At 39.1% G+C, this 12,744-nt stretch overlaps 1 protein-coding gene across 1 annotated transcript; it reads right to left on the minus strand.

Moving 5' to 3' along the window:
* Positions 1-519: 519 nt before the first annotated feature.
* On the minus strand, positions 520-2,840 carry LOC138170262 (DNA topoisomerase 1-like). Its single transcript, XM_069099545.1, is given in 3 exon segments — positions 520-2,508; positions 2,681-2,765; positions 2,768-2,840. Coding segments are annotated over 3 exon segments (2,121 nt in total). The 3' UTR covers positions 520-545.
* Between the last annotated feature and the right edge of the window lie 9,904 nt (positions 2,841-12,744).

The raw sequence follows: 12,744 nt of genomic DNA on the forward strand, positions 1-12,744 counted from the left end.
CCATGATGACAGTGACAGCTCTAACAGGTGCATTGAGTTTCTATTTTACTTAATTTTAAATTCCTAAAATGAGAGAGGAGGAGCAGAAAGGGGGGAGGGTTAGGAGTTAATATTCTATTAAAATATAGAAGTTATTGCAAAGTCCTAACTGTAAAAACACCCCTAATATAATCAGACTTTGTATACAGTAGAGACCCCAAACTCTCCAGTGAAATAGAAACTTTGTCTGACAGAAGACTGACAAATTCCCATCCACTCACCCTCTTAAACAAAACAAAACAAAAATGAAAAACAAAAAACACACAGCTAGAATTTTGATGTTTGAGATGGTTTTTTTTTAAAGAAGCCATAGGACAACTGGATCAGCTCTCTGAATATTTCCAGATTTTTCTCTTCTCAAAGATGTTATCTTGTTATTGCTTCCTTTCCCACTTGCTGTCCCTCTCCTCCCAAGTCCCCCAGGTACAAAGTCAAGTAAGGCTCACAGTTTCTTAATATTCTTCAAATCTGTTTCCTTCCCACAAAACCCCACCCTGTAAAAACAGCTAAAATTCATAGTCTTTATCAGCTATATCAATGGCCCAGGCAAACTTCTCTCTCTCAGTTTTGTTATAGATTTTCTCAATCGGGATCCCCCACTTCTTACACCAAGCAACTGAGATCCTGGGATCTAAATAGTTGAGTTTGGAGGTTCCCAAGTATATCTGTTTGTTCTCCTCTCTGTCTGTAGCCTGAACCTCCAGTTTCATCAACTGCTCCTCCAGTCTCTGCACAGCTTGTTTCATAGACTCTACCAACTTTTTAGATTTGATGTCCTTTTGGATCTTGGCCTCAGCTTTGGCACTTTTCAGATCTCTTTGGGCATCAGCCAGCTGGTCCTTCTTAGCATCAATTTTAGTCTGCAGATTCAACATGGATTTCTGAAAAGATTTTGATGGTGCCCTCTGATGGTTACAGAGAATTGCAACAGCTCTGTTGGCACACTTATAAGAAAGGATCTTAGCTGGGGTATTTTCATCCAGGGCGGTGAACTCCTTTAGTTGCTGCTGTAGTGTGATGGAGGCATTGTATGTACGGAAGACTTTGGCTGTCAAGCCCTCCATGAGATCTTGAAGGTGTTTGTTGAGGATACTGGTATTTAATCTGTCAAACAGATCATCCTCAGGCTGCTTATTCTGCATAAATAACTGAAGATTCTCAAAAACACTCTTCTCAACAGTGACCTTGTTGTAGTATCGGATGGAATCTTTCCCAAGGAAATCAAACTCAACCATGTATTTTTGGCCATCCATCTCAGGATGTAAGTTAATATGCTCTATTCGAAGGGAACAGCAGCCCACGGTATCAGCAGTCTCCCCTTCTTCCTTCTCATTACCAGCTCTCAGAGCAAGTCTGTCAATGAAGTATAATGCTACAGCCCTCTGTCGGATTTTCATTTCCTTGGACTTCCAGTCTTTTCGGTATTGGTTCCGGATCTTATCTACACAATTCTTTAATCTTCGGGCTGTCTCATACTTCTGCCAATCCTTCTCTCCCTTGATTCGTGAGCTGGGGTTCAGCATAATGTACTTGATGGATCCTTGGATATTCTCAATCCAGGACACTAGCCAGGTAACCTTGTTATCATGTCGAATTTCTTTCCATTTATGTCCAGGGGGAGGAGGAGGAACTTTGGCATCTTTGCTACAATTGATAATTATATCTTCAGGCATAACCCGTCTTTTCAACATTCCCATCTTGGGATGGTTGCCACGGCCCTGGAAAAGACCTGGAGGTTCAATCTTGAAGTTGGCAATTCTCTCTGTGTGATTGTCCATCACACAAAACCCATATTCTTTCAACAGCCTTTCATTTTCCTCTTTGATTTTCAGTTTCTCTTCCTTACTCATTTGCTTCCTTGCTTGTGACTGGGCTTTGAAATACTGACTTATCTGGCTGAAGTCACATTTGTTAAGACTGGTGATATTATTTCTCTCTTTATTTGTCATTTCTTTTCTCCAGTCCTTGAAGAAATTTTTCCTAAAGATGTTCTTAGTAGTGCATTCATGGTCAAGCATTTTTGCAAAGAAGGTGGCCACTTCTTCTGCTTTCCGACTCAGTTTCATGACTTTACCACCATAGTAGAACTTGACATTTTTTGGCAGAGGCTCATAAGGTGGTGCAAACATAGGGCCTCTGTGTTGCAGGAATTTCCATTTGATGCCTTTAGGATAGCTCTCTTCTTCCCACCATTTCCATTTTTGCTGCTCCTCTTTCTTTGGCTTCTTCCATTTGTTATCTGGTTCAGGAAGTTTCTTAACTTTGTTCTTGATTTTTTTTGCTTTGTTGTCCTCCCTTTCCTTTGGTTTCTGCTTCTGAACCGTCTTGCTATTTTCTGCTTTTATTTTCTTGGGTTTATAATCATTATCATCATCATCTTCCTCTCTAGGTCTCTTTACAGGCTTGATTTTCCCATTAGATGAAGCAAAATAACCACCATCATCTGGTTCATCTTTTATACGACATGGACTTGAGAAAACACTTTCTTTCTCCTTTATTTTTGCATCTCCTGGTGGTTTTCCCTTTTTCTCCCTTTCCTTTCTCCTTGCTTCTATCTCTGTCTTTGTGTTTTTCTCAGCTACCATCTTTGTGTCTGGTTTTATCCTTTTCTCTTTATTTCGTCTATGGGAAATCTTTGTGCTCACTATTGCTGTGTCTGGACTTTTCCCATTCTTTCTCCTTGTCCTTCTTGTGCTTTTTCTGTTGGTGTTCTCCATTTTTGCGAACTCTTTGTGTTTGTGAGAATCCTTCACTGGGGAATTCGCATTGATCTGGGAGTCCTGCAGTTGATCCTTGCTCATGTAAGATGTAGCTACGTCACCGGAAGTAGTGAGAAGCTGGCAGGGGAGAGAGGCATAGATCACTTGGCCCCCAGCTTTCTCTACGGAGATTGATCAGCTACCAGAGGGAAGATTGTGGCAGGCGAATGTCGCGGTGGAATCAGCAACAGCAGTGCGAGTGGCAGACGCTGGGGAGGGAACGAAGCCCCGCGGAGTTGCGTAACAGACAAAGTTCGCGTTTCTTTCTCCAAGTCTTTTTGAAATCATATATCTCTTCATTTCTTATAGCACTAGAGTCCATCAAATTCATGAACCTCAAGTTATTCATCTATTCCTCAAATGATGAATACCCCCTTACTTTTCAGGTTTTTGCCACTGCTGAACCACAGTAAGCCCTCTGGAGTTTCCCAAAGTAAACATTTGAATTGTTGGCCAGTTCTCTCTTCCGAAGATGGTACGAACACATCTCTGATTGTACAGGAGGAAGTCTAGAAAAACCCCATTTGTTTTTTAAAAACCCCTTTTGAATGACTTGGGGAATTCCACTTACAGATGAACCTCAATTGGTCTTAAAAATCCTCAAACCCACATGAAGAGACAGTTTAGGTCTTAAGATTTTCTACGGAAGCTGGATGGAGTTAGGAAACATCGACGGTGATAATGATGACAAAACAAAGCATTTTGGTCTGATTCTCCCCTAAAAGTCCAAGCCTAGCTGTTTCTGTGGTATGGCACCACCAGAAAAATGGAGCTTTCAGTATATTTAATTCATAGGCATAGTCATTATCTACAGAAGGAGTACAGGATCTAGACCCAATGACGCAACAATGTGCTCTCTCTAGTGTACCATAAAAAGAGCTCAGATCCCCAGTGAACATCACCATCGACTAGCTTTTGTACTACTTTTTTGGCAAAATACTGTTGATAATATTTTTTTAGCCAATCAGCAGTTATCATATTTCCTTACATTGACTGTTGAGTTACCTGAAATTTTGATATTTCTGAAATGGATCCATTCTTGAATAGATCATACATAACACATTCTTCTAGTTAATAAATAAAACACAGAGACTTAAATGGAGATCAAAGAGTTTAAGTGACTTGCCTTTGATGATACAGCTAGTATGTTTCAGAGGCAAGATTTGAATACAAGTATGCCTGAGTTTAGGACTAAATTCCTATGCCTTCCACGACACTCATCTTCATACCTGACAGAAAACACATGTGTTCTAACAGACCAGGAAATCTCATAAATAATTTAAATATTGAAGGAAATAAAAAGTGAGAATGACTGGTTTACAGGTTATACCCTCTCAAATAAATGCTTAAAATTGCATAATCTTAAGAGAAAAGTTGACAATGTTATTAGGTATCTAATACAATTGCTTTTTGAATCTCAAAACCACTGCAACATTTATGCAAATATCGGTTTTTCATTTAATTATGGCAAGTGTCCTAAAAGTTTTACTTATTGGCAAAAGTAACATAATGAACTATTGATCAAAAGACCGTTTAGGAAATGCAGAGCTTAACTAAATTATCTATCTGCTCTTGGAAGAAACTTTGATGTAGTGGGAGAAGGGAGATAAGCTATTGATCCATTCAGTGTATCCCTCCTCTTCTCTGACCCACAGTGATGCATAAAAGGAGAAAATAAATAGCTGAATTCAATGTACCTAAGATTTCTTGATACTTTACAAGGAGGCAGACCTGAAAGAGGAGCCATGATCAGCCTTGCAGCAAGTTGATGCTATTTCCATTCTGTGGTAGTGTAATGTCCTACTTCCCTCTTATTAAGTCACATAAAATGCCATCATCAACAAACAAAGACTGGTTGGAGTGAGGGTAGGCATTATGAATTTTACCCAGCTGACTACTGGCCTGAAGAATAAATAGCATGAGATGCTCCCCAGTGAGGTCTGTTTAAGCCTTGTTTGATCATAGAGTTGTACAATGTTAGCATTGGAAAGAGACATTAGCAAAAAGCAAACAAACATGTTAGTGTCCTGAAGGAATTAAGTGACTTTTTCAAGGTCATCTGGCCAACAGAAGATTATAGGATCAAAGATTAAAGAGGAAATGAACTTCAGAGGTTATTCAACACTAGGCCTGACTCAGTCCAGTTCTTTGATACTGTACTTTAGTATTTAAACAAAGTGAGATACTTGTAAGTCATTCAATAGTTAACCAAAAGAGATTTATTTTCTCATGGAGAATGATTTACAACAAGGATAAGCATTGAAGACCCCTCAGGTAGATTCTGAGCATAGTTCCTTTGACTGAAATTACTGGAGTAACTCAGGATTTTGCCCTGGGTCTTCTCTTCTCCTTCTACACTATTTCACTCTATAATCTCATTAACTATCATGGACTTAATTATTCTTTGTGATGAGTCTCAACTCTAACCATCCCATCCTAAACTCTTAGCTAAGCTCTGGAATCTTCGACCGCCTTTCACACATCTCAGGCTGGATTTCCAGTAGATATCTCAAACTCATTATGTCCAAAACATAACTCATTATCTTTCTTTTAAAGCCTCCTCTCCTCCTACTTTCTTTATTACTATTGAGGGTAACAACATCCCTCCAGTTCTTCGTGATCACAACCTAGGAGACATTATGGACTCCTCACTATCTTCCACCTTCTGGATCCAAGCTGTTGCCAAGACTTGTTGATTTCATCTCTGCAGCATCTCTCAGATATGTCCCATTCCCTTGTCCGACACGGCCCCATCTCTAGTATAAGCCGTCTTCAGTGGCTCTGCCTACCTCTACTCTAATTCATCCTTCATTTAGAGACCAGTTATTTCCCTAAAGTATCCTTCCAATCATATTACCATTCTAATTTATAAACTCCAATGGCTCATTGTTGCTCCAGGATCAAATATAAAATGCTCTGGTTGGCTTTCAAAGCCATTCATACTCTAACCTCCTCCCACCTTTCCAGTCTCCCTATACTTTACTTCTCAACACATACCCTTCATTACAGTGAGCCTGATCTCCTGGCTATTTCACAAACAAGACAATCCCATCTCTCTGGGCTATTTCTCTGGTTGTTCCCCATATCTGGAATGTTTTCCCTCTTCAACTCAACTTACTGGCTTACCTGGCTTCCTTTAATCCCTAACTAAAACCCTATCTTCTTTAAAAAAAAAAATTGAAACCCCATATTCTAAAGGAATTCTATCCCAAATTCTCTGGTACCTTCTCTCTTTTAGTTATTTCCTTTTTTTCCTGCATATAGCTTGTTTGTACATATCTGCTTGTCTGTTATCTTATTCATTTTGTTGTGAGTACTATGTGTGTAGAGACTGATTCTTGCTTCTTTTTGTATACCCAGCACTTAAGACGGTGCTAAAACATAGTGCTTAATAAATGTTTAATAACTAACTGATGCTTGAACAATCAAGCACTAGAATGTGCCTGGATCTCCTAGTAGCTTCTCTGAATTTGAGTGAGGAGGAAGTGATGTCAACAGCCTCAGCCTTTAGCTCCCTAAGTCAACCAATTCTCAAGGAAGGTCTCAATATCTTTTAATTAAAACAACAATAACAATAAAACTATGAACCTTGAATTGTGTAAGGGACAAAGGCTAGAACACTGATCCTATAACACTCCACCCCTTAGTGGTATGGTCCTTAAGGGATTCTAGAGGAAATTCCTTCAATTAAATGCTGGGTGGGAGTCAACCTGATAAGCAGCACTAGAGGAAGAAGATAGAAACTAAAACAGAAACATAGTAAAAGCAAAAAAAAAAAAAATTTATAATTGCTTCCTGAAGTAGTGACTGAATTTGAGGGATTCTCGGGTCGAAAACAAGTCCATGTGGCAGGCAATGCCAAATCTTTGCTGCTCATCCTAAATCTCTAAATGGGGCAGGAAGGGGGGAAAGGGGCAGGAATGACCATGAACAGAACCATAACATCAGGGTCACAGAAAAGGTACTGACATTTCCTAAATGGCGACTGATTTTCATCACAGGTCAAGAAGAATTGTTATATAATGCCAGGTAGTGTTCCCTAGACCAGGAGCCAGGACATCAGGACTGTCCCTTACCAAAAATCTTTACCCCCTTCCTCTCTTTCTGGGGTTGGTTGGATACTTTCAATCTCCTTTTGTTGACAAAGAAAGTCTCCTCCCAACAATCCCCTGCCCCCTGGGGAGGAGTTGCAAAATAATCACCAGGTATTGTAGGGGAAGCAATATGGAGGGACCAATCCCTTATGTATTAAAGTGACCAGTGACTTTAATCACTCTATATTGTGCCACTGCACATACCATTGCATACTCTTCTCCCACTTGACTGCTAAGGCAACTGGGAATCAACCTGGCATCCTCTGCCAAATTCCCTGCTACAAGTAGGACCTGAACTCTTTTTTCCTATGCTAGGACAGTGCTTCAGTAGGTCTAAACACTTTGGAGTCCCTGCTGCTTTGTCAGGCCTGACTCTACCTCTCTTTGCAAAATTCTGCACTCCACCTGGGCTGCCATGTGGTCTCTCTTGTATTAGGCAGGAGGGCTCCAGGTGCTGCTTCTACTGAGCTATACCTCTGCCTTCCAATGTTGGAGAAAAGAAACAACGGAGCACACAAAGTATCAGAACCAGAGACTTCTGCATTCCCTCACGTGCTCTATTCGCCATGGGTAAGCAATTTCTATTTCTGCTGGTGCTGGGAAATTGCTCCTGGGGCCTGAATTCTATCCTCTTAAGGGGCCCCTCACTGGAAATTCCAGAGAGAGAATTCCGTTTCACAGTTCAAAGTACAGAAGTGAGAGCAGATTTTTTTTTTAACAGATAGCTAATTAGATGAAGTACAATCTACACGTTTGTTTATATCCTCAGTTGTAGAAATGTCTCTGGGTTCCTTGGGAGAATTTGGGGCTAGGGATTTAGAAATGGCTTTTCAAGTGCCTCTCCCATTGGCTTGTACCAAAGAATCACAAAACAACCCTCAGGGCAAAATCTAGATTAATCTCCCATAATCCAAATTAAAAACAAATAAATAACAAAATTCCGTTTCTTTAGCACAATTGTATGAATACTAGATAATCAATGCAATACAATGAAATGCATATTTATTAAATTCCTACTATATTTAGGCACTGATCTAAACACTGGGAACCCAAATAAGAGAAGACAGATGAAATGGATATGTGCCTTGTGGCTCAGAGGAAGAGAAAGAGAGGGGGATAATAGAAAATTGATTTGCAGTTAGAAAACTGTGTATATATGTGCATGTGAATATGTGTGTACACATGTACACACACACACATTTATTCTCTAGTTCTGAAGCCCAGTTCAAGTATGTTTCACAGATAACAGGCAGGAGGCACTGGAGTTTTGGGACTTCAGCCTCGAAATGGTTCACTCTTGAACTGGTCAGACAGGAAGGACAGGAAGACAAATTCAGAGGGGTTAATAATCTTACTGTATTCTAGTCTGTTTTTCTCCAAAGGAGTTGCTGATAATGGAAGAACCATCTCCTACAGCATTCCCTATTACCCTTCCTCACAGGGGCCTGCAAGAAAGGGCGGGGGCGGGGGGGGAAGGGGGGGGGGGGGGAGGACTACACCTAAGTCTTGATGGGATCAATTGAGACAAGCACAGTTTGTGTACTCTCCTAAGCCCTCTCTAACCCCAATGGGGCCGGTCAATGCACAAACAGATTCCCCTATGGGTTCCCCGTTGTTTCCCCACTCACTGACCATGCAAATATGCATGCATATATTCAGAAATAGGCCAGTAAATGTTTAATAACCAGTTGTCTGGGGGGCAAACATTCATGACTTTTAAGTTTAATCTTCATTATTAACGGCTTTTCTATCATTTTTGTAAGCCCAATCAACAAAACAATAAATCAAGCCATAATTTGTAGTGTTTGCAGATTTCTGAGGTATAAATGCCCAAGATAAACATTAACTTTTGGCTTTGGCTTCCTGAATATGTAAAAGCTGGCTCCATCACACACACACACACACACACAGAAGCATATATGTTTGTATATGTGTGTATCTATTATCCATGTATCTATCTATATACACATACACAAAGGGGAAGGCAAAGGGGGGAATTGGGAGAAGAAAACAAAACCCAAAGTAACAAGAATTAAAGTGGGCCTAGAAGGAGACAAAGAAAAATTTTCTTTGCTTGGTTTTGGCATGAGGGCTAAAGGGTTCAGTTAAAATGTTACACCTTATTTTTCAAGGTGAACCTTTTCTGTTCCTATTTTATTTTGACTGTTTTGAAGGGTTGCTGGTGTTTAGGGAAGACTAGTGTGAGGGCATGCCAAGCGCTTTTAAGGGCTCCTCTTCCACCTCTGGTGTCTACCTTGATTCACCCAATTCTCACCTTTGGTTCCAAGAAACTGAAGCAATCAGCAGAATCCTCACCCCAGTAAACTATCTCAACAGAATGGCTAAACCAGGTTAAGAGTAACTAAGAGGTGTCAAACCCATCGGTGAGTCAGGGAGCTATCTACCCCAAGCATATGAAGACTTCTGGCAGAATGGGCAGATAAGAACAATTTGTTTCAATGACCATGTAGGCAGCTAAAGTAAGCACTGTGGAGGGCTTAGAGCTTGGTAAGACATTGAAGATGCCAAGGTCATCCACTACATCCCGGGTCATCAAAAGTTATCCTGACTTTTGTCTTGTCACTGCACTCAGATGTCTCTGAAAGAGAAATATGACTTTATGCAATTCTGCCTAACTTAAATCCAATTTATGTCTAAGTCAAGACATTTGCCTGTGATGTCATTGTTCCTCTTCACAAAGGACAAACAAGAACAATAAACATTAAATATGTTTATTCTCTTGAATAAATGAATAAGTGAAGTTATATTCATATGTGTATGCTTACATAGATATTTAGGTATGTACACACATATCTATATTGTATATTTGTACAAATATGCACATATTAATATGCATGTTTATGCGCATATGTACATACCTTTTATATTCATATAATAATATATGCATTGTGTATCTGTGTACAAGTATATGTATGTATGTACTATGTATATATATGTGTGTGGAGTGTGCAATTAACCTAAACACTGATATGTGGGGGCAAGTAATATGGTTTCTCAGAGACTATCTGCTAAAGTAGGTGAAGCCTTAAGCCTCAGTTCCAATTTCTTAGAAATCATGTGACTTTACTTTAACACCCCACCCCCCAGAGTTACCTCATTTTTAGTCAGCACACTATAACCCCACCTGCCAGATAAGGGAAAAGCAACTGTAAGAGCTAATCAAGACTAAAAGCTTTGCATAAGGGGAAATGTTTGGGAGGGGCAGGTAACCCTTGCTTATTTAACCCAGTTTCTGCTTCTTTGGGGTAGCCTCCTCTCTCTGGACTTCCCAGTGACAGGACTTCCCGCTTCTCGTGAGACTGATTCTAATAAAACTTCCTGCCTTCACTTTGAGAGGTGTCTGAGTAGTCAATTTTGGGTTAGGGTCTCTATACCCTACACACTGAGGATTTAATAGAAAAGCAAAATGGCTTCTCTCAAATAGCTGACATTCTAATGTGGAACATGACACATAGGTTTCAGCTTTAAGGCAGATGTCTAGAAAGCTCCTTGGGCTTCGGAGAGCAGGAGCAAAGCAAATGGTAGTTTACTTCTTTAATGTCATTACTAACATTAGTAGTATCTGTTTCTACTGTTGAGCCATTCAACAGTTCCAAACACTTTAGTCACAAGAACTTTAGTTCTTGTCTGACTGTGTATGGGGGACAGGCAGGAGTTCAAACAATAACATGCAGGGGCAGCTAGGTGGCACAGTGAGTAGAGCACTGGCCCTGGAGTCAGGAGGACCTGAGTTCAAATTTGGCCTCAGACACTTGACACTTACTAGCTGTGGGACCTTGGGAAATTCACTTAACCCCAATTGCCTTGCCTGCCCCCCTCCAAAAAGCAAAAAACCCAAAACATGCAAATCTGGTTTATGAGATAAGACTTATCACCTTTTGTATTTGGACATTTTCCAGTTCCTCTCATTTCAACATGCCATTCATTATAGGGTTTTATGTTGGTAATCATAATTATTTAATTATATTACGTGAATTATTTAAGATTCAATCATTTATGTGAGGAACTTTTATCATTTATGTAAACTGTCCTTCTTGTGGAATCACAACTAGAAAACCAATTTCTCAATTTACAAATGTCACCTTGGATGCTATATTTTTCCAACTATTCTATTTTCAAGCCTATTAGAATAGCTCCACAATAGAGAGATCTCTATCATTAGACATATTTGGTTTCTACTCAGGTCTCTACAAGAAGTCAGGTCTTCTGTCCATCTAATTTGGAACAAAATTGCCAGTTAACAAAATCATGTATTTCTTTGAGATCAATTCCAGCATAGACAATCTACCTAGATCACTAGAGTTCAGCTCATCATACTATGGAATCTGTGATAATGTAGCTCCTCATCCTGATCACCCAGACAATATATTTAGACTAGTATGTATGTACATTTTAACATTTGGATTTCATATGTCACACTAATGGTGAGACATAGATCAGATGTTCCAAAGTTTCCAAGGCAAAGTTAAGGAAGAATTGTAATTCAAGTACAGTACTGGGTAAACATGTCTGTGTGGCCTGATTTCAGGATCAGCACTTCATTTTAATGATGACTGAAGCTCTGGTGTTCACTGTGAAATCCTTGAATCTACTTAACAACCTGTTTAGAGTATGCTGAGTTTATGAAACCGGACGAGTGGCGCCTGCAAATCAGAAGTCTGTACATTTTGCTGGCTTCATGCATATTAAATAGAGGAGCTGCATCAATCTGGGGGGAAAGAGTTTGCAAAAAGTAAAAGATTTTTAATTTGAATCAAAATGTAAATGAGTTGGGGAAAAAAGTGTATTGATATTTACCAACTTCAAGTTCTTACTCTGGCCAAGATTAATCTTTTGATTATTGATTATGAGCCCTCAGACCCAACTGAAAGTGCCTACACATGGTAGAGGCAGGGGCTAGGGAGCTGAAGATGGAAATAGGAACTGGTCCAATTAGGCAGTTCTGCAAGAAGTCAATACAAAGGGCAGGGAAAGAAAAAAAAAACTATTTAAAATTGTTAAAGAAAACCCTAAGGTTCTTTAACAAATAATCATAATATAACTCTTGTTCTCCCAACTGATCTTCCCATTTTCATGATCTCTGACTCATCCAAAATAAGGATGGACAAATCCTTTCATTAAATGCATATGCCTCTGGATCCATATATCTTATTATACTCTTGAAATTTTCTTTGATGTTCATTTAAACATTTCATCAGTATAGACATATGGGGAAGGAACATATGTTCTGATTCTACCCTGGGAATCATATTCCAATTGGGATGAGATTAATAAAAACATCTTACATGTATAGATTATACCTGATGAAAAAAAAAACACTTTATCTCATGACAACCTTATAGAGTAGACAGAAAAACGTTATCGACTCTACAGAAAAGAAACTGAAACTCTTTTGGGTTAAGGTTAAGGGATAGCTATGAAATATAAGAACTGGGATCAGAATTCAGGTGTTTTACATCCATGTTATTACTCTATCTATAATACCACCCAGCCTGACCCAGGTAGTTATAAATTTGAAAGTTTGATTTGCCTAATACTTGCAAAGAAAGAATAACTTATGAAAAGATCAAAATGTAATATGAAAATATTAAGATGTGGAAAAAAATTAAATAGTGTATTTATATCCAAATACAATTATTTAGTTTGTACATTTCTTTTTCAATTCAGCGAAATGTGAATTTTCGAAACCCACTTTTATTTTAGATTCATTTAAATGAATATTACAAATTCCATTAGGATCAAAGAAAGTAACTTCAAGGGTCACCTAGCACAAACACCATACTTCATGTTAGATTAGAGTATGTTTGATATCCCCCCTATAAATTTTCTCT

The sequence above is a fragment of the Petaurus breviceps genome, unplaced genomic scaffold (assembly GCF_028583685.1).
Source record: "Petaurus breviceps papuanus isolate PSGF00001 unplaced genomic scaffold, PetGlider_PUasm1.0 126, whole genome shotgun sequence".
NCBI lineage: Eukaryota > Metazoa > Chordata > Mammalia > Diprotodontia > Petauridae > Petaurus > Petaurus breviceps.